The sequence below is a fragment of the Prosopis cineraria genome, unplaced genomic scaffold (genome assembly GCF_029017545.1).
Source record: "Prosopis cineraria cultivar Desert tree isolate PC_DT_omini unplaced genomic scaffold, ASM2901754v1 PC13, whole genome shotgun sequence".
NCBI lineage: Eukaryota > Viridiplantae > Streptophyta > Magnoliopsida > Fabales > Fabaceae > Prosopis > Prosopis cineraria.
Window position 1 is genome coordinate 2319049 of NW_026555344.1, and position 19592 is coordinate 2338640.

At 31.5% G+C, this 19592-nt stretch overlaps 1 protein-coding gene and 1 long non-coding RNA gene across 3 annotated transcripts; both read left to right on the plus strand.

The window, feature by feature from the left end:
• Positions 1-3897: 3897 nt before the first annotated feature.
• Positions 3898-5046, plus strand: LOC129291870 (uncharacterized). Its single transcript, XR_008588782.1, has 2 exons — positions 3898-4438; positions 4515-5046. It is a non-coding gene; the product is annotated as an uncharacterized LOC129291870 (long non-coding RNA).
• A 7222-nt stretch (positions 5047-12268) lies between these two features.
• LOC129290326 (phospholipase A1 PLIP1, chloroplastic) lies at positions 12269-18933 on the plus strand. 2 transcript variants are annotated; one of them, XM_054927071.1, is made up of 7 exons: positions 12269-12664; positions 15281-15389; positions 15954-16682; positions 16910-17410; positions 17615-17674; positions 17780-18196; positions 18294-18933. In XM_054927071.1, exons 3-7 carry the CDS (start codon positions 15966-15968, stop codon positions 18699-18701), a joined length of 2103 nt encoding a protein of 700 aa, XP_054783046.1. In that variant the 5' UTR covers positions 12269-12664; positions 15281-15389; positions 15954-15965; the 3' UTR covers positions 18702-18933. The 2 variants fall into 2 exon arrangements, with proteins under 2 accessions (XP_054783046.1, XP_054783047.1); XM_054927072.1 differs by having other exon boundaries at positions 15954-16640.
• The last annotated feature ends 659 nt before the right edge of the window (positions 18934-19592 follow it).

The following is a 19592-nucleotide window of genomic DNA, read 5'->3' on the forward strand; positions in this document are numbered from 1 at the left end:
GTCCTCGTCATTATATTAGCAACATTTTCATCATTATAAATTCTCACCAAATCCAACAGCTTGGCATTCAAAACATCACGTATCCAATGATACCTTATATTAATGTGTTTGGACCTATAATGGAAGGTTGGATTTTTAACAAGATGAATAGTGCTTTAGTTGTCACAAAATAATGAGTATTTTTCTTGAGTAAAACTTGCATGCACAGTAATGGCAATATACTTAGCCTTTGTCATAAACAGAGCTATCCACTTCTACAATTTAGATTGCCAAGCTATAACTCCCCCTGCAAATTTAATCACACAACCCAAAGCAAACTATCTGAAGTTAACATCACCAATAATATTTAAGTTTGCATACCCCTTAAGGATAGACTTATCACCTCCCAAACAAAGCCTCATACTAGTAGTACTATGAAAATATCTCAAAATCAATTTTGTGGATTTACAATGCTCTCTACCTAGGTTAGACAAAAATCTACTAATTATACCAACAACATCTGCTATATTTAGTCTAGTGCATACCATTGTATACATCAAACATGTCTAATTTTTTTACTTCATTTAAAGGACTTTGCTCAACACTCAATTTACAATGAGTAGTAAGAGAAGTGCTTACCAACTCAGCATTAAATGTTCATTTTAAACCTTTGCAACACTTTTTCAATGCAATATTTTTGAGATAGTCAAAGCCTTTTCTCCTTTCTATCATGCAAAATTATTATACCAAGAATTTGCCTAACAGCTCCCATGTCTTTTATGAAAAATGACTCACCAAGTTGTTTCTTTAACCTGTCAATCTTAGAAATATCTTCCCCAACAATTAGCATGTCGTCAACATATAATAATAGGATAATAATGTCATTACTAAAAAAACATTTAACAAAGACATAATGATTGAAAATAGTCTTCTTGTAGCCTTGATCATGCATAACAGACTCAAACTTCTTATACCATTGCCTAGAGCTTGCTTTAATTCATACAGGCTCTTTTTTAATCTACACATAGTCTTCTTTGCATTTAACAAGAAAACCTTAGATTACTTTATGTAAGTATCTTCCTCTACATTACCATGAAAGAAAGTAGTTTTCACATTCATATGCTCTTCAAGTGTGAGTGAATTTAACTTAGTATGGATAAAAGCCAACATCAAATAGAGTTGGGTTAAAAAACTAGTATGTAAGTGGCAAAAACTTGTAAACTCAAAGCCTTAAAATTTTTGATTAAGATGTGGTGTCATACTCAATTATGCATGTCATCTTAGAACCATTGGGTGGCCTAGCTATATTCTCCGCTCTTATGAGATATTGTCTAGCTAGGCCTAACAAGTGGTGTCAAAACCTGATTATAGGAAGGGACCCATTATGAAGATGTGGGAAAAGCCTTAAAAGCCCACAAGTGTTATTAGGCTGAGCTATCTCAGCTATATTTTTCCTTCTTTTGAGATACTCCTTGGGCCCAACACTTTTTATTTTTTAATATTCAAAATAAGTGATTTTATGAGATAATGATAATAGTAATACTTTATAATTTTATAATATTTTTGAATGACAAAAATAATTAAAATGACATCATTTATTTATTATATTATTATTAAAATAAATATGAAAAATGCATAGACATTTTATATTTTAAATACAGTTTGGTATATTTATAAGATACATTCTAGAAGTAATTTTTAATCTAAAATATATGAAATCTTATAATAATTAAATTATTTTTTTAAATTTACCCCTTCTTAATTAGTGTTAAGGTATTTAATATAGTTACCTTATTATTTAAAGCTAAAGGTAAAAATAAAATTATCTCTCACTTTTTATGAGATAAAAAAAATAATTTTTTTATATGCATGAAATGGTTAAAACTGTCTTATAATAAGGATTAAAGGGAGTATATATATATAACATATAGATTACCAATATATATATATATAATATAACTTCAAAAAAATAATTGATTTGTGATTTCTAAATTTAGTAAAAAAAGAAGCATAACATTTAGAATACAAATGTGAAGTTTTGATCTTTTCTTTCTATCAAAATGAATTGTCAATATTGCTGATAAAAAATATGAATAGTTAATATTAATCATATTGGACTTATAAAACATTTAGAGCGCGCGCACAAATAGACACACACAGAAACTGGTATTAGCTTTTTAATTGATTGGATGTCCTAAATGATGAGTAAGGGCCCGGAAATGAAAGAAGGGAAGAAATGGACAAGATTTGTGAAAGGAAATCATATCTTAAATATACTTTAATTTAGCAATTCCCTATAACTAAGAATTCGAGATGCATGATAGATTTAATATTAAAATATGCACCCATCAAATCCAACCTCAAAGTTATCTCTATTTAATATTATGATTCCTTCGATCTGGCGAGATGTCATCCAGCTGTACGATTGGCAAAGCTCCGGACCATGCACAATAAAATAAGTCCCATGGTTGAACAGTCATGTGATGCCTGCTGCCTTATGTTTCTCAAAAATAGAGACAACATGAATATATTAGTTTGGTTTATTATTATTGTAACATGCCTCTTTTTCAAAATAAAAAGGCTATAGAATTTCTCCACCATACACAAGGAAAAACTAGGGGCAAGATGCCTACAATTCGAAATCTATTAAAAGATCATTATACTAAAAGCGCAGCTAGTCCATGTTCTTATAATATTTGTCTATGTAGTGAACTTGCCCTGCATTCCCAACCGCATAAATGTTTGCTTTTCAATGATGTACTCAATAGAAATAGACTAATCCTGCGTAGTCGGATCAGTATTTTTTTTGTCTATTGTGTTGGCAATTTGATGAGTTTTCTTCAATTTTTATATACGTGTCTGAGAGACAGAGAGAGAGATGCAGTTAGAGTACAAGAACTTAATATCTACTCTCTTTTCAGTACAAATCTAAGCCAACAAATATTAGTCTAATTAGTAATAATTTAATTCATAATTTATAACTTTATGTGTTCAAATTCTAATATAGAATGAATAATCATTAGTATTATTATAAATATTTTTTAAATTTAAAGACATGTTTTAATCCTGATAAATCTTAATATCCAACTCAACTAAATTTTTCTTAATGTGTAAAAAAGAAGTATACCCTTCATTAATTATAGTTATATTTATGGACAGATGAAATTCCAACCAATTCATCACATTATGTTTCTAAACTTTGTTGTGCCTCTATTATATTCCATTCAAAATTTCGCACCATTCAAGTTGTAGGGAGACAGAGACTATATTATAAGCAGTTGTTTAAATGGTATTAGAGGTTAGATAATGAAAACGAAGAATTGAAGAACTAGGGTGTGGTGTGCGACTGTAGGTGGTGCTTGAGGTGACTAGATCTTTTTTAGGAATGTGACATGTTTCTTCATTTAGCGCATTCGGTTTTAGCGGATCGGATTTAAACATAAAGCTTATATAAAGGACATCTTTTCTACCATTTTTTCTCCATAAAGTTTATAAACTATTGATCTTACCTTAGAAAAGATTGGACATATTATGTTTTGACCCAACCATTTTATTATTAGTAGATTTTACATATTTAAACAGATTGAGTTTATATGTTAAATTTGAATGATTTAAATTTAGTATATTATGCAAATATATTTAAATTAATCAGTTAATTAAAATGTCAAAACGGCGAATTCAGCAAGGGTCCATTTGGTAGCATGGAAGTGAGGCTTGAAAAGTGAAACTGACGAGGAAAGTGAAAATTTGGCTTGTTTGGTGTGGTGTAAGTGGATTCTCTATGAAATTTAGTTCCATAAAAAATGATGGAACCAGGTGCCTTGCCCACCTCGATGGGAATAAACCACTTCCAGATAGCAACAGTTTTTATGACTACTATACCCATTATAATTTAATTTATTGACAATTATGCTGTCCTCATTTTCCAACCCTATCCATTTTCTCTCTCGGTCACGGCTCTTCCTCCACCATCGTAGCCCCCTTCTCCTTCATCTATCGTCTCCTCTCCTCACTCAGCCTCCACCATTGCCATCGCCTCCTCCTCCTCCTCCTCCTCCTCCTCCTCCTCCTTCTCTCATCGACATCCCCTCCTTCGCTTGATCTCGACCTTCTCCACCGAAGATTAGGGCCCAGAATAATAGGGGTTATTTTTTAGATCGCGTGATGCAAGCAAATGTCGATGACGGCAGTGAACTTGCTTGGATTCTTGGTTCGCTACTTAATTTCTGGTTTCGAAGTCATCTTCTTCATTGCTTAGATTCTTGCTTTCGAGATTGAGTTCTTCGCTGCTTAGATTAATGAACTTTCTTGTTCTTATTTTCGTTTATTGGGATTCTGATAGTTGTTCCTCTAATCTAATTCGGGTTTGAGATGAATTTTTCGGAATAGCTATTCTTTCCTTGGAGAGAAGAAATTTTCACAGTTTGGATATCGATTTAAATATTGTCATTTTATTTGGGTGAGATTACAAGTTTTGGGTAAAATCTAAAAGCACTATACTAAAATGTTTTTTAATTATTTGATTTTGTCACCAGTGTTTTCAGTCCAGCCACGTTGGCGGCCGCTTGAAGTTGAAGGTGGTTGGTGGCAATACTGAGACTTGTGAACGGTTTTTTTTTTTTAAAGGGTATTTTAATCATTTCAAAATATCCATTTATATGCCAAATGTATTCTTAAATTTTAATTTTGCTTTCATTTTCACCTATAATTTTTACCTTTACCTTCATCAAAAACACTTCTCTGTACAAACGAGGCCTACATTTTGATGTGGTGCGGGGGCAGCTAGTGGAAGTGAAGGGGGATAACCGGATAAGACGGCTTTTGAGTTTTGAAGGATGTTCATTGTTCTCAGGCGATACCCTGCAAGCAAAGCACGAGCATATATGAGGTCGTTGGGTCCCACGATTCTGAGTGATAAAATATTTTAGCAATTTATCAGGCATTTCTTTAAAGGGAGGCCGCTCCTCAATGCTTAAATGGTCGGTGGGCCCATTGCTCCACATTTCTTGACTCTGTCATCCAATTGTCATCATAGAATTAATAATTAATATTTCATATTTGATATAACCCCCAGTCTCAAAAGTAACTACATGAGTGATTTTTTTTCTTAACTCTTAATTTGGGTAGAGACAAGATAGGAAGAAAAAAATTAGGATTTTTTTTTTCTCAAAATTTCCTCTACTAGTTTCTCTCATTCATATTTTTTCCTTACTTTCTTCTATCAATGCAAACCCCTCATTCAAGTTATGGAATTTCACAAATGCCCCTACTTATTATTATATGCTTATTTTGAGAATCAACGTCAACGAGTAAAAAGATAGAAATATTACTTATCAAGGGCAAACATAAAAAAAAAAATCAATTTGGAACCAAAAATAATTTAACAAAAATTTCATAAGGTAGATTGTTAGGACTTATATTTCAGATCGGATGTAATACACAACATATAATCATATTATTTAAAAGTTATAAACGACATAGATTATCCAATAATTTTTATAAATTTTGAAAAAAAATATTAAAAACAATCAATTAAAGAAGGGAAGATTACGTGTAGGTCCTGTGGAGCAGATTTATCTACACATAAGTTTCACAAAATTCAGAAATCATAACTAAATTTCTTAAAACTTGAGGGTAATTTGAAATTAGAGTCAAAAGATAATAATGTCCTTGTTTAAAATATATTACATTAATTAAATAATTTACAATTACTTCATCACTAATTCACAACCATCACTTCAACTTTTTATAACAATAATTTTACATATATAATAATTAAACCGATTATGCATCATTAAAAAGTTTAACACTAATTGTTTATAGTTACTTTATTAGTAATTTATAATTATTACTCTAACATTTTATAAGTGTAACTTCATATATCTAATAGTTAAACTGATTATTCATTACTAACAAAATTTAACACTAATTATTTATAATGACTTCATTACTAATTTACAACTATCGCTTTAACTTTTTATAAGTGTATCTTCACATATCCAATATTTAAAATGTTTGAAATATTTAATATAAAAAGTTAAAATTATATTTGTAAAAAGTTGAATTGATAGTTCTAAATTATTGATGAAGTAGATGTAAATATTTTTATTTATGTAATATATTTTTAATAGAGATATTATTATTTCTTAACCTCAATTTTAAATTACATTCAAGTTCTAAGAGACTTGATTGTTATTTCTAAATTTCGCTAAATTTATTTATAAATAAGTCTACTTCACGAAATTTATATGCTCTTTTTCCATTATAGGATACTCTTGGTAGCTCCAAAAAAAGGTATAGCTTTATAATTTATTTTTTTATTATTTAAAACTATTAAAATAGAATTTTCACGTGTCTATTGGATCTTATTCAAAATTAGAAGACTCCGAATAGAAGATATTTTTTCTCAAAAAGTAAATTTTTAGTTTTGACTGCTACAATAAAAAATGTATTAAAAGAACTTCTACTTCAGGTTTCATAAAAATATCAAACAACAGTTTTTTTTTTTTACAGAAAAGATATGTTCATAAATAATTTAGAGTGTTTTGCCAACATAATTGATTTAGAGTTTGATCATGTTATCATTATTTGATTACTGCTAACATGCACTGAAAATTGCAATCTTTTTTCAAATGGTATGAATATTGATTATTAAATTTCATTTATGAAGAGGGTATAGACTACAGAGCGAAGGAAGGAAAAAAGTAAGCAGATTTTAGGTAGAATTTTTATTTTTTTAAAAAAATATTACGGGAAGTTAGCAACGCTACGTTACTAGGGTTCGGCACGGCTAAATTTAATGCAAGTGGGCATCTTTGGTGAAGTGATCAGTTTTTTTTTTTTTTTTTTTTATAATTACTTTATCATAAATCACATTATTAAGTCTCTTCCTTTCATGTGTTTGATATATATTCTCCTTCTAGACCCTCAAACAATTTCTTTATCAAATACATGATGATAAATATAAGATTAAATTTAGAAAGAAGAGAGAGAGGGAGAGGGAGAGGGAGAGAGAGAGAGTGTGTGTAACTAGCTTCCCATCAGAAACAGCCAAATTTATATTCCTCGTCCCTAATTTCAAAAAGGATGCATGAAAATTACTCTTTTCAATCAACAAAATTTTAATTCAGTATAACTAATTCTGTATAGTTTGACTTGTTTATAATGCAACATGATACAACTTGATTTTAATAATTTTAACTGGTGTTTTAAAAACTAAATCAGATGATTTAATCGATTAGATCATCAATTCGATGGCATGATGGCTTGATTTTTTTAAAAAAAATTGTCTGAAAAGTTGAATTGACTAACTTTGGCTTTTAAAACATTGATTTTAACTATTTTTAAATTTTGTACTCCTATACTCCTTCTGAGTCACAATATAATACATCTTTTAAAAATTTTTCTTGATTCAAAATATAAGACATTAGATAATTTTTATATTTATTTTTTCAACTATACCCTTACTTTATTTCTTACTTTTTTTAAAAAAATTATGTATTAAAATTTTAATTATTGTTATCAAAACTCTTATATAAAATATTTAATGAGAGTATAAATAAAAAGATGTCGACATTTTTAAAAATTTAAAATTTTAATTAAAATTATTTATAAATTATAAATTAATCAACTAGCACTTATATTGTAGTTCGGATATATAATTAATAGTCAAGATGTTAAGCCTTTTCATGAGCGAAATGTAATTAATGTTTTGGCAAAAATAAATTGCAATTAAGGTTACGGCAACCAACGCTTTTTACTGGAGCTAGCCCAATGAGACATCCTCAAGTGGTCCAAGAACAACCTTGATGTTGGAGTTGCCTGTATATTGTCGTCTCACTTTTTTTAAACAAAAAATTTAAAGTATATATTTCTTTTCTCAAATGCATGAAATAAAGAAATAGTGATTCAAAAGTTTTTGAAAGACTACATACTCGTTTTTGGAATATACTTGATGTTACGATTGCTTACGATATTTACTTTGAAATTTTCATATTATTGACAAAAATCAAATAAAAAGCCAAGAGTAGAAATCTTAACATTCCATCTGCTTCTTAATATTCTACATTTTTCTTTCTTTTTCTTGAAAATGCAGCTCAGAATAAGCCAATAATCTTCTTTCCATAAAAATAAAATAAAATAATGCAATTTATTTTTAAAACCATGCAGCATACAAGGCTACACTAACTTTGCAAAATATTTAATTTTAGGAGTTTTGGCTCCTCTCTCTCTTCTATGAGTTTTGGTATCAAGTCTTTGATCCAAACTAATCTAGTTGAAAATTGAAAACAGCTCTTTTGGAGACATATCTATCACTAAAAATTAAATCACTGCATACTCATGACTTGAATCCGAAATCATTAGTTAAGTTGAACCAATACTTTTATTGGTTGATCCAAGTGGTAGAAGGTTATCCTTGTTAGAGAGTATTATGCTTGTTGCCCATCCCATCTATTATCATAAAATTTAATTTAACTTTTTAAAGTGAATCTAAAATCAAAAGTTAACTTATAGAAAAAAAAAAAGAGAAACTGTGTCAATATTGAGAATTATTTCATCTTACCAGAATTCTTTTTACAGGAGCAATCCGAAAACAATAATAAGGAAATTTAGATGAGAAGCACTTGGTTGTCCCGAAGAGGATGCGAGAATCCAGGCAAGCAGAATCAATCTCAAGCTAGAAAAAGTGAAACATTACCTGGCCGACATCGTTACACGGGCAAAGGGAAATTGTGGGTTTGAATTGCAATTTTACAAGTCTAATCTAATATCACATCTTAATATATATAGTAAAGCTTCTTTTCTTATGTATTCCAAGCAAATCAAAAGTCCACCCTTTTCATGAAAAATTCACCAGCCTTTTTCTCTCTACATCCATAACCAACCTGTCTTGTTCGTTAGTTGATTTTGATCAAGTTGATGAAGTTATCCGAAATAAGGTTTAATGGTAAAAAAATTAGTTTGATCAGTTATGAAAAGAAAAAGAAAACCAAAAAGCGGCATAACAATAACAGTAACAGTCATCAAGTTTGGGGGTTGTCTTACAAATATGTTTTTTTTTTTTTTATGGTTGTACATTAGTGTCAACTAAAAATTCTATCATCAAATATTCCCTCAAAAAATATAAGGTATTTTTAAAAATAAAATATTAAAAAATATAAGGTCTTTTTGACATCTCAAAGTGCAATACTGCAATTGATGAGTTTTTCCCCTAAAAATACCCTTAATTAATGATGTAATAATTACTATGTTTTTTAATTAAGATATCTTATTGGATAAAGATAAATATTGAGAGGTGTAATTTAATTAAAAATATTTTATAATATTGAACAAAGGGAGCATGTTTCAGCACAGTAAACGCAAAGTAAAAAAAATTACTGCTTCCTGCTTTTATTATAAGACCTTTAATATTAGATGCTTCATCTAAAGCAATAATATTTTGACCTAATATTCACTACTAACTATAAAATTTCTCACGAAAATATATTATTTTCGTCTCGACGCTTTAATTGAGTTTTGATATATATTTCTACACTTTTTTTATATTCTATATTTTTATATTTTTATCCATCTGAAATATTGGTCCTTACACTTTCAAAAGGATATTAACATAGCACAAATGGTATTAATAATGCTAATATATCAATAAATACCACTAATTTGGTGCTCACATGTCAAATTAATATTAACATGAATTTTTAATAAGAAAAAATTAAAAAAACTCTCATATTAGATGAAATAAAAAGGCTGACATAAACTCTTTAAATATTCATCATCATTTACTATCTCTAGTGTCATCCAGCAGTCTTCTTGTCATCATGGGGTTGTAGGGTCGTGATGTTGATCATTTAAAAAGTTTAAGTCAATTTTTTTATTTAATTTGATATAGGTTTTTTTTGCTTTAAAAAAATCTATAATAGTAACAATTTGACACGTAAATACAAAATTAATGGCATTAGTTGACATATCAATATTATTAATACTGTTTGTACTACATCAACATTCATCTAAAACTGTAAGGACCAAATGGAGAAAAGTGTAAAGATTTGAAATATTGGGGGAAAAAAGTATAGGGACTTATATTAAAATTCATGTAAAGTGTAGGGATCAAAAGTAATATTTTTTTAATTTCTTAACTAATTAAACATATTTTCTAACTAATGACTTTTATTGAAGATAATTTTGAGACTCTACAAGAAATAACTAATTTTATTAATTTACTTAAAATTATCAATGGATGTTTCATGGAAAAGATGGAAGAATGTAAACAATGTCCTGTTATGACAGTTGTGTCCACTGTCAGTGTGTAATTATTTTTTCACTCTTATAAGAAGTAAGCCCTATCAATAAAAAAAAAAAAGAATATTTCCTCTAAGATATTGGAAACAATGAATGTATTGTATATCTCCTAACCATATCATTACATATAGAAAAGCTGGGGTTCAAATCTTCTAACTTGTGTGTGTGGGGTACTCAACAATTAACCGATCGTGCAGATGTATAACTAAAACAAGCTCAACCCAGGAAATGATGTTTTGTATTATCACTATGCTAATAAACATGCAATTAGTACTATCATTGTCAGCTGAATACATCAATCAGCATGATGTACTTAATTTGGTTACAAACAACGGGTCAGGAATGGGCTTGGAATTGTCAAGAGGAATCACAAAGGCCCAAAACAAATTCGATCATAAACTGGCCCATCTAGAAGGCTCGAGAGGGAGACAGATGATGGGGCCAGTGGACGTAGCGGAGAAAATACCGACCATCCAATTCGGTAGTAAAAGACACGTGTTAACAGGACAAATACTCAAGAAGTCTGGAGTTCAAATGTTCGGTGCCTTAAAAGAGAGAGAGGGCGGGCATTTCGCGCGTGACACGGGAGGATGGCCACCGGTTGCAGGAAATGTGGCTGCTTCTGGCATCCCCCCTTGGCCTCTTCCATGCAACCGCACATTTGGCCTAACTTCCTCCTTCCTCCTCTTCTTCTTCACTCCCAACGAACAAAGTTTAAAGCGGTCACAGCACGTGAGAGAAGTGTGACCAATACATGTGATAGGACGAGAATGCCCCCCGCACTTCATTCATTTCCAGCTTGTACGGCATTTATGTGGCCGACCCAACTTGGACCGCCTCGTTATTCGGTGTTCATTAGCTTGAATTTGTGGTTTTCCACATTTAATTTGTCTTGGCTTGTATTGGTTGGTTTCCTGTTAGCATTGATTCGAAAGCTGCCAAATTCAAAGCGGCCATGACCACCAAATTGCCAAAATAACTAAGTATACGACTATAGAATTCATTAACTTTTCGGTTAATAAAAGCGAAAGATCGCCTCTCAATAAAACCACACCAATTGTTTTGGGTTCTTTTCATCGATTATAGTTTATAAAACAACTTTGTATTTTTTTTTAATTTTTTTTACTTCTATTTATAAATTATTTTTAACATATTTTATCAAAATTTAAAAAATTTATATTTTATTAATTTGGTTTAAAATTTTAATAAATTTATTACTTTAACCCTATATATATATATATATATATATAATATTGAAGTGAAAAAGTATAAATAGACATAAAAATAATTAAGATGCCCGTAAATAAGTAACAAAAACAAATGCTTTTTCTGTCATATAAATACGATTAAAAAAATAATCCCTTCTTTTAACTATATCAATATTCCATACTCACTTTAATTATATCGCATACAAATTTCCTCAGACATAAATTTGATTTTTTTTGCAACTTAATTAACCAAAATTCAGCAATTTATCACATTCAATCAATTAATATTAGGGTTAACTCCATCAACATATCCTGTCCATTTTGTTTTATTTATATAGACTTCCCTTTTATTAAAATAAAATAATATTTCCGTATTTGCATGCTTATTTTTTTAATAAAAACTAAATAAGTACTCTTGCCATTCAAAGATGTAAAGAACTTTTTGAGAAGATGAATTTTAAAAAATATGAGAAATTTTTAATATTTTAAAATATAATTATTACATTTTTTAAGTATTCATAATAAAAAATCACTTTATATATGTTTTAGAGTAAATTGTCATATTCAATAAAAAACATAAAAAATGATGTTAATTTTTAAAAAACCATTTCATGCAGGGATGAAGTTTAGTTAATAATATTTTGTATTTTTTAATTGAGGGAATATATTATTAATAAAACCACATACACAAGTTTTGGAGGTGGGCAAGCAAGAGGGTATTTTGGTCATGGCATTATTTGAAGTAGGCAAGCCTCAACATCCACGTGAGCAGATTCTGCAATGCCTACTTCTCTCTGATTCATTCATGCTCTTTCGTTCTCCGTCTCTCCTCTCCACCCTGTGAGGTTCTATTAGATCTAGAAAATATCTCGGGTGTTCGAGAGAGAGAGAGAGACGTGCGTTCAAACAAGTGCTTTTACATGTATGTATGTATATATATGTATATTGTACCGACAATCTCACAGATCGAACCAATCGTTGCGGTATGTGTGAGTGTGAGAGAGCGAGAGGGAGAGGGAGAGGAATCATCACTGGTTTGAATTAATACTCGAGATTCCTGAGTGGCTGCCATTGTTGGAGCTTGATCGCAGTGAGGTTTCTGCCAAATCTTCTTCGGAAAATAGTGGATGATTTGCTGGATCCATCCTGCATTTTCTCGATCGCCTCTATATGTCAAGGTAAGTTCATCAATTTCTTCTTCATTACTTTCCACAAGCTCCTCCTTATTCTCTGTGTAGACTGGAACTGTGGTTTTCAGTTACGTTCTTAGTAGCATGGATTATGTGCTAAGCTTTCAATCGGATTTGTCCCCCCATCTCTTTCACTTTCTTTGATCTTCGTCTCTTTACTTTCTCTGTATGTTTTGTGTATCCTTCTTTTGACTTCTTCTTTTCTAGAAATATAAACGACCAGACTCGTGACATTGAACAACTGTCAATCTATTTTCGGAATACTAAAATTAATAGTTTCAAATGATCACTTGCAACTTGATGCATTTCTGGAATCTAGTCACGTTCTTCCTTTTTCCAAATCAAACATCATTCTTAAATTCCAAATTTAACCTTGGCAGTATTGGCTCTAATACTTGGACATGTAAAATAAAAGAGATTAATGGAATAGATAATTTCATTACAAGTATTCCTGGTACACTTGAATACAAGTAATTGTAAAGATATTAGAAAAAATGAATAAAGTAAGTGTGATAGCATATCTAATCTTTTTTTCTGCAACAAAAAATTTTTCCATTCTGGATAATAATAAAATAATTCAAATTTCGATCGATAATGTATCTCGGAATAATTAAGAAGTATTTATTATTTTTTAATCAATTATGAGTGATCGTATGCCAGATCATAACTTTTATTAAACAAAACAATGATAAATTTAAAAAGTATACGCAGTCTTTCACATATTGATTACTAAAGTATATATGGGTGAATCACATACATAAGTTTCACCTAACACAATTAATTACTCTCAATAGTTGTCATTTTTATAAATTCAATTCTCAATAAATTTGAGAGTAATTAATTGTATTGGGTAAAGTAATTCTTCCTTAAACTATAGATGTCTCTATAAGCATACAGGTTATATTATTTATGATTTATAAATAGTATGACTTATTATCAATTGTACATTGACATTTGTTAATAAAATTTCAAATAAAATATAAATGACTTCTATGATCTTTCATAATTAATTGTATACTTGCTCAATTAAATGATGCAATTTCTATTGTTATTGAAGAAATATATCCTAAGCGTATTTCAGTTAATAACTTAGGAATGTATGAAAATTGTATCATGATAAAACATTTGAAAATATTTGAGTTCGAACAAATTCTTCATTTATTCATTCAAAGTTTTACTTCAGACATGCATGGTTGTTTAGTCTCTAAAATTTTGCTATGTTGTATTAAATTACGTTCCTTCAAATTGGTCAGAATTAAAAGATTTTAGGAAATCAAACATTTTTATTAAGGTATTGATAGTTAACGACACTTTTAAAATTTAAAATTTTAAGATAAAGTATTATTGTCAATTGTGTCAAAATAATTTTTATTTCCTTTTTTCTAGTTGAAACAGTAACTCCATCTCAGCCCACATAATAAGAGATTTCTCTTTCTGGAAAGAGTGAGGAGATTTTATACTTTATAAAAAATATAAAACAAAAAAATTAAAAAAATTATTAATTTATGAATATCAACTTCGTAAAACATTTGCTCTTGTAATTTCAAACACTATTCACTTCCGAGAAGTGAAGCATTTTGGAATTTTGAATGTTCTCAAGTTGAGATTCTTGCGATTACATTGTGCATGGGTTAGATCGGTATTAAGAGACTTGGAGACATTTACAAAATTTCAGGTTAAAAAAAGGAAAAAAATTCTTCTTCCTAAATTTCTGGCATATGCAGTGAAGTCAAACTGTCAGAGAATCATTCGAAGCCGCGAACCATAATTTAAGAAAATGTTAATACTTCTACTTCAACAAAGTTGGAAATTTCGGGCTAGCTATTTGTCTTTCGGTTTGAAGTCTTTTTTTTTTTTTTTAAATTTTTGGCAACAGAACAATTATTTTTCTTTAAGTTTTCTTCCTTCCTGCCTCGTCGGCTCTAACTTCTAAGCTTGAAATATTAAATATCATGCGACGATACCAAGAAAATAGCCCATGACAAGTCACAGCGTATCGGCCACTCTTCACAAATTTGGTGCCCTTCTGTTCATTTTCATGACCAATAGTGTTTACTTGCATCATTTTACCCCGCACGTGCGTTTTATTCATTAAATTTTTAAGAAATTATTATCACAATCTAGTTACAAATATTTCACAAAACACACTCTAGAAAAAAAAACGGAAATTTTTTTTAAAAGTCTACTATATTTTTTATTATTATTAATTCAATTATATCTATTTATTAATTTTTAAATGTAGCGATCGGGTAATTTATTCCCAAAATTAATTTATGTTAAATTATTTTATATTCTCATTATTTCAATGTATCACGCGCATCAATTGAAATGTTCAACTATTCATATATTTAAAAGTTCTAATAAAATTTACTTGTTAGATATTTCAATGAGTAGGAAAGATTATCTTTTTTTTTTAAGGAGAAATTTTCTTCCTACAACTAGCTAGGTGTAATAAAGAGATCCTATTTTTTAGTTCTCAGATCACTGGTGCCTGATGGAGTTCATATTCGGTCCTAGGAATTAACGTGAGAGAAAGAAAAAGAAGGGATATCACCCGCTGTGTCTTTCTCAATTACTGAATCTAATCCCTGTTAATCATGACAGGTATTGCAGATTCTGAAGCATGGACGACGTTTCCAAAGGAAAAGAAGATCCACAAGTTGAAACCTTCCATTGGAATTCAAAACATAACTCCACCATTTGATTCCTGCAGGTAGATTACCTAATTCATTTACCATCATCAAACAACAATAATATGTATACATACACATCCAGTTACATACTTTTATTCATTCCATAGGAACTGTGCGTGTTCTTGAAGTTACGTATATGACAGATGTTAAAAATATTCAGAATATATATATATATATATATATACATATATCCTAGAACTCAACGAGAATATATTTGTCTTGCCGTCTCAATATTCACTTAGTCTTTATTTAAGTTAGAAAGATTAATGGTTTCAATCGTCAAGATCTTCATGCCTCTCTTTGGAACATACATGCATGTATACAAAGCTCAAGTTTTACCATGTCTTGCTTTTGGCAGTGACAAACGCAACAAAAAACTTGACATAAAGAGTTGCGTATCTTCATGGGTAATTCCAACAAATCTAACTGCCCATTGATATTACCAAGAAACATACAACATACTACTTGATAACATTGTCTTGCAAAATTAGTCCTTCTTCATTAATTAACATTACCTCAGACTCTGTTTCAGTCTCTCATATTGATCATCGATCTCTTTGCTGGGTTGTGAAATTTTGACATAGAAACTGTAAGCAATGGCATATACTACGGTGAGCATCCCTTCATATTCTGCCGCAGCTTCTGCAACATTGATGGACATGGCCAAAGACCAGAATGGTCTCCGGCGATCAAGGTCCCACAAGGATCTGTATAGGCATTCCAAGATGCGAAGGTCTTACTCCGACAACCACCTATGCCATGCCGTCACCGGCGTCCAAGCCTCGGTGGTGGAGCCCAAGTTAAAGAGCAGTAGATCCATGGGGATCTTCCCATTTCAACTTTCGGGTTCGGTTCTTTCGAACTCACTTCGGTCCTTCTTATTTGATCCAGAAACAAGCAAGGACATGAATTTGATGGAGAAGGAGAAGGAGATTAGTATTGTAGAGGAAAGTAAGAGTGAAAGTGGTGTGGAAGATGATGTGAAGAGGGCTAATTGGGTAGAGAGGCTAATGGAAATCAAGAGGCATTGGAGGAACAGAACAGCGAAAGAGAATATGGATCCAGATAATGATGAATATGATGGTGATGATGATGACGGTGTTTGTATGGTGGATTACGAAGACGACGACGAAGTAGAAGAAGGGCAAGAAGAGGCGTACGGTCGTGAGTCTTTCTCCAAGTTTCTAGTGCGAGTTCCTTGGTCCGGTACCAAACTATACTCTCAGCTCGCTTTTCTCAGCAATATGGCTTATGTAATACCACAGATTAAGGTAATTAACTCATCAATCCTTTACACACAATCTAAGATCAAGGTAATTAAGCTCGTCAATCCTTTCCGCACAATCTAAATTCTCTAATCTCTATGCATGAGTGTAAAGCATGTAACTTGTGATGTATCATGCACCTTGTTTAAAAGTTTGCTCTACACTAGTTTCACATTAATTTTGTTTCTCTTTTTTCCATTCTTGAATGAAAATTGACGTAGATAGAATTCGAAGTTCAAGCAGAAGCCATAATTAAAACCATCAATTTGCTGTAGGCTAAGGACTTGAGGAGATACTATGGTCTTCAATTTTTAACGTCATCTTTAGAGAAAAAAGCAGAGGTGGCTAAGATTAGAACAAATCTTGACCAAGACTCTACCCAAGTACCTCCAGCTTCCTCATCATCAGTAGAATCCTCTCATGATAACTCAAAGAAGAGGCCTAAAATTCAGCCCTCTGCTGCGTACAAGATTGCAGCCTCAGCAGCGTTGTATGTCCAGTCAAGAGCCAAGGATCTTTTGTCTCTTGGCTCTATGTCACAGAAAAAGCTTGACAACGAGGATTCACGTGGCAGAGGAGATGTTGAAGTTGAAGATGCAGAAGAGGCCTCACGGGTTGCAGCTTGTGTCGCCGCGTCGACGATGACGGCTGTGGTTGCTGCCGGAGAGAGGGAGAAACAGGAAGCAGCAAATGACCTTCAGTCCCTTCATTCATCACCTTGTGAATGGTTCGTTTGCGATGATTTCAGCACTTACACTCGGTGCTTTGTAATCCAGGTAGCTTCTTAACTTGATTCATAATTAGATTAATTTGCAGTAACTTATTGGAAGTACATGCACATGTATATATAAGATATCAGCATCACACAAACATGTGAACACGTGCTAGAAATGAAACTCTTCATACTGTAAATTGCGATCTTGTCTATTTTTATAGAATCAGATGCTTAAAATGTGAGATTAATTTGGTTTTACTTGCAGGGATCGGATTCCTTGGCATCTTGGCAAGCAAACCTCTTCTTTGAGCCCACCAAATTTGAGGTGTATATAGAGTTGATTCATAATTTTCCGATGAGATACCTTCTTTTACTACAGATGATCAACGAGCAAGTGCCTTGCACCTTACATGTTTTTACTCATTTGCAGGACACAAACGTGCTTGTTCACAGGGGGATATACGAAGCTGCGAAGGGAATATACGAGCAGTTCATGCCAGAAATAATGGAGCATTTGAGAAAACATGGAGATCGCGCCAAGCTCCAATTCACTGGCCATTCCTTGGGAGGTAGTCTCTCTCTTCTGGTGCATCTGATGCTACTAACAAGGAAGGTCGTGAGCTCTTCGACTCTGAGACCAGTGGTCACCTTTGGCTCGCCATTTGTGTTCTGTGGAGGAAGAAAAATACTTGACGAGCTGGGGCTGGACGACAGCACTATTCATAGTGTCATGATGCACAGAGACATCGTTCCCAGAGCCTTCTCTTGTAATTACCCTAACCAGGTCGCTGTCCTCCTCAAGCGCTTGAACGGCTCCTTCAGATCCCATCCTTGTCTCTTGAAAAATGTAACCGCTATCTTCTTTTCATTATTTTCCTTCAGAAAGTTTTACATACCTATAGATTTTATTGTGACTTATAATGTGACCCACCATGTTTGTGCAGAAGCTACTGTACTCACCATTGGGCAAAATGTTCATTCTCCAACCAGACGAGAAGACATCTCCAGCACATCCATTGTTGCCTTCAGGTTGTGACTTGTACGCTCTCGACGACACCAGATTTGGTTACTCCGCGAAAGTTCTTGGGGCTTTCCTGAACCAGCCCCACCCTCTGCAAACCCTAAGTGATCCCACGGCCTATGGCTCCGAAGGCACCATCCTCAGAGACCATGACTCCAGCAACTACCTTAAAGCCCTCAACGCCGTCCTGCGCCGCCACACCAAGGTTAGGAGGCAGAGGATCGACCACCTCTGGCCTCTCCTCGCCTCACCTTCTCCTCACTCTTGGAGCCATGAACAAAGCATGCATAGCCATGGCTTGATCTCCAAAGAGATCATGACGGGGGCGTGAATATCTATATATACGTATCATTCATTCAAGAGCCTTTCTTTCTTGATGGCCTCACCTGTATATCATATGTGCGTGCGTACTTATGTATAATTTAGCATAAAAAGTTCATCAAACTTTGGTTGTAAGGGTGGTTGTTTTCGTGTATATTTACAGGTATGTAACTTGTATATTTGTCATGTATCTAGTACCTCATATTTGACAAACGTTGTGAATAAAACATCATTTAATTTCACTACGTGCATTAGAAATTTGTTATTTTAAGAAATAATATAATTATTAATTCTTACACTTTCAACATGTTTTGTTATTAGTTTTTGTATTTTTTTCATTGCTTTAAATCCTTTAAATTTTATTTGTGGTCACCGACAAAATTAAATTTATTAATGTATTTATAACTATTAATTCTAAGAAAAATGACTATTAACCTTTTTACACTCATTTGTCATAACTGTCATGTCCTTCTCTTTTTAAAACTTTTCATCTTTTACACATTTAAAGATTTTGATTTATTGTTTTGTTTTGTTTTTTAACATTCTACCTTTTTTTACACAACTTATTATAATTTTAATAAGCCAGCATAATAAGTAGTGAAATTTATGTACATGTTAGCCTCCCTTAAATCTTTCAAGTCATATTTAAAAATACAAAAATTAATGTTACAAACAAATACTCCCTCTATTATAAATTATAAGATATTTTTAGATAAAATTTTACATACCAATAAACCTCATTAAATATACTCAACAACCTTATCTTTCTAAAATAAAAATATAAACTTTTAAAAATACTCATTATTTAATATATTAAAAATAAAAAGGACATAAATTAATTATAGAGAGAGAAAGTATAATGTTAAAATTTGTTCATTTAATGAAACCTTAATCTATTCAA

Bases quoted from the DNA above. Each gene is read 5' to 3' on its own strand.
- LOC129290326 (XM_054927071.1), top strand. From the start codon at position 15,966: ATGGCATATACTACGGTGAGCATCCCTTCATATTCTGCCGCAGCTTCT. The intron at 16,683-16,909 runs GTAATTAAGCTC...AATTTGCTGTAG, and splicing joins ACACACAATCTAAGATCAAG to GCTAAGGACTTGAGGAGATA. The intron at 17,675-17,779 runs GTGTATATAGAG...ACTCATTTGCAG, and splicing joins TTGAGCCCACCAAATTTGAG to GACACAAACGTGCTTGTTCA.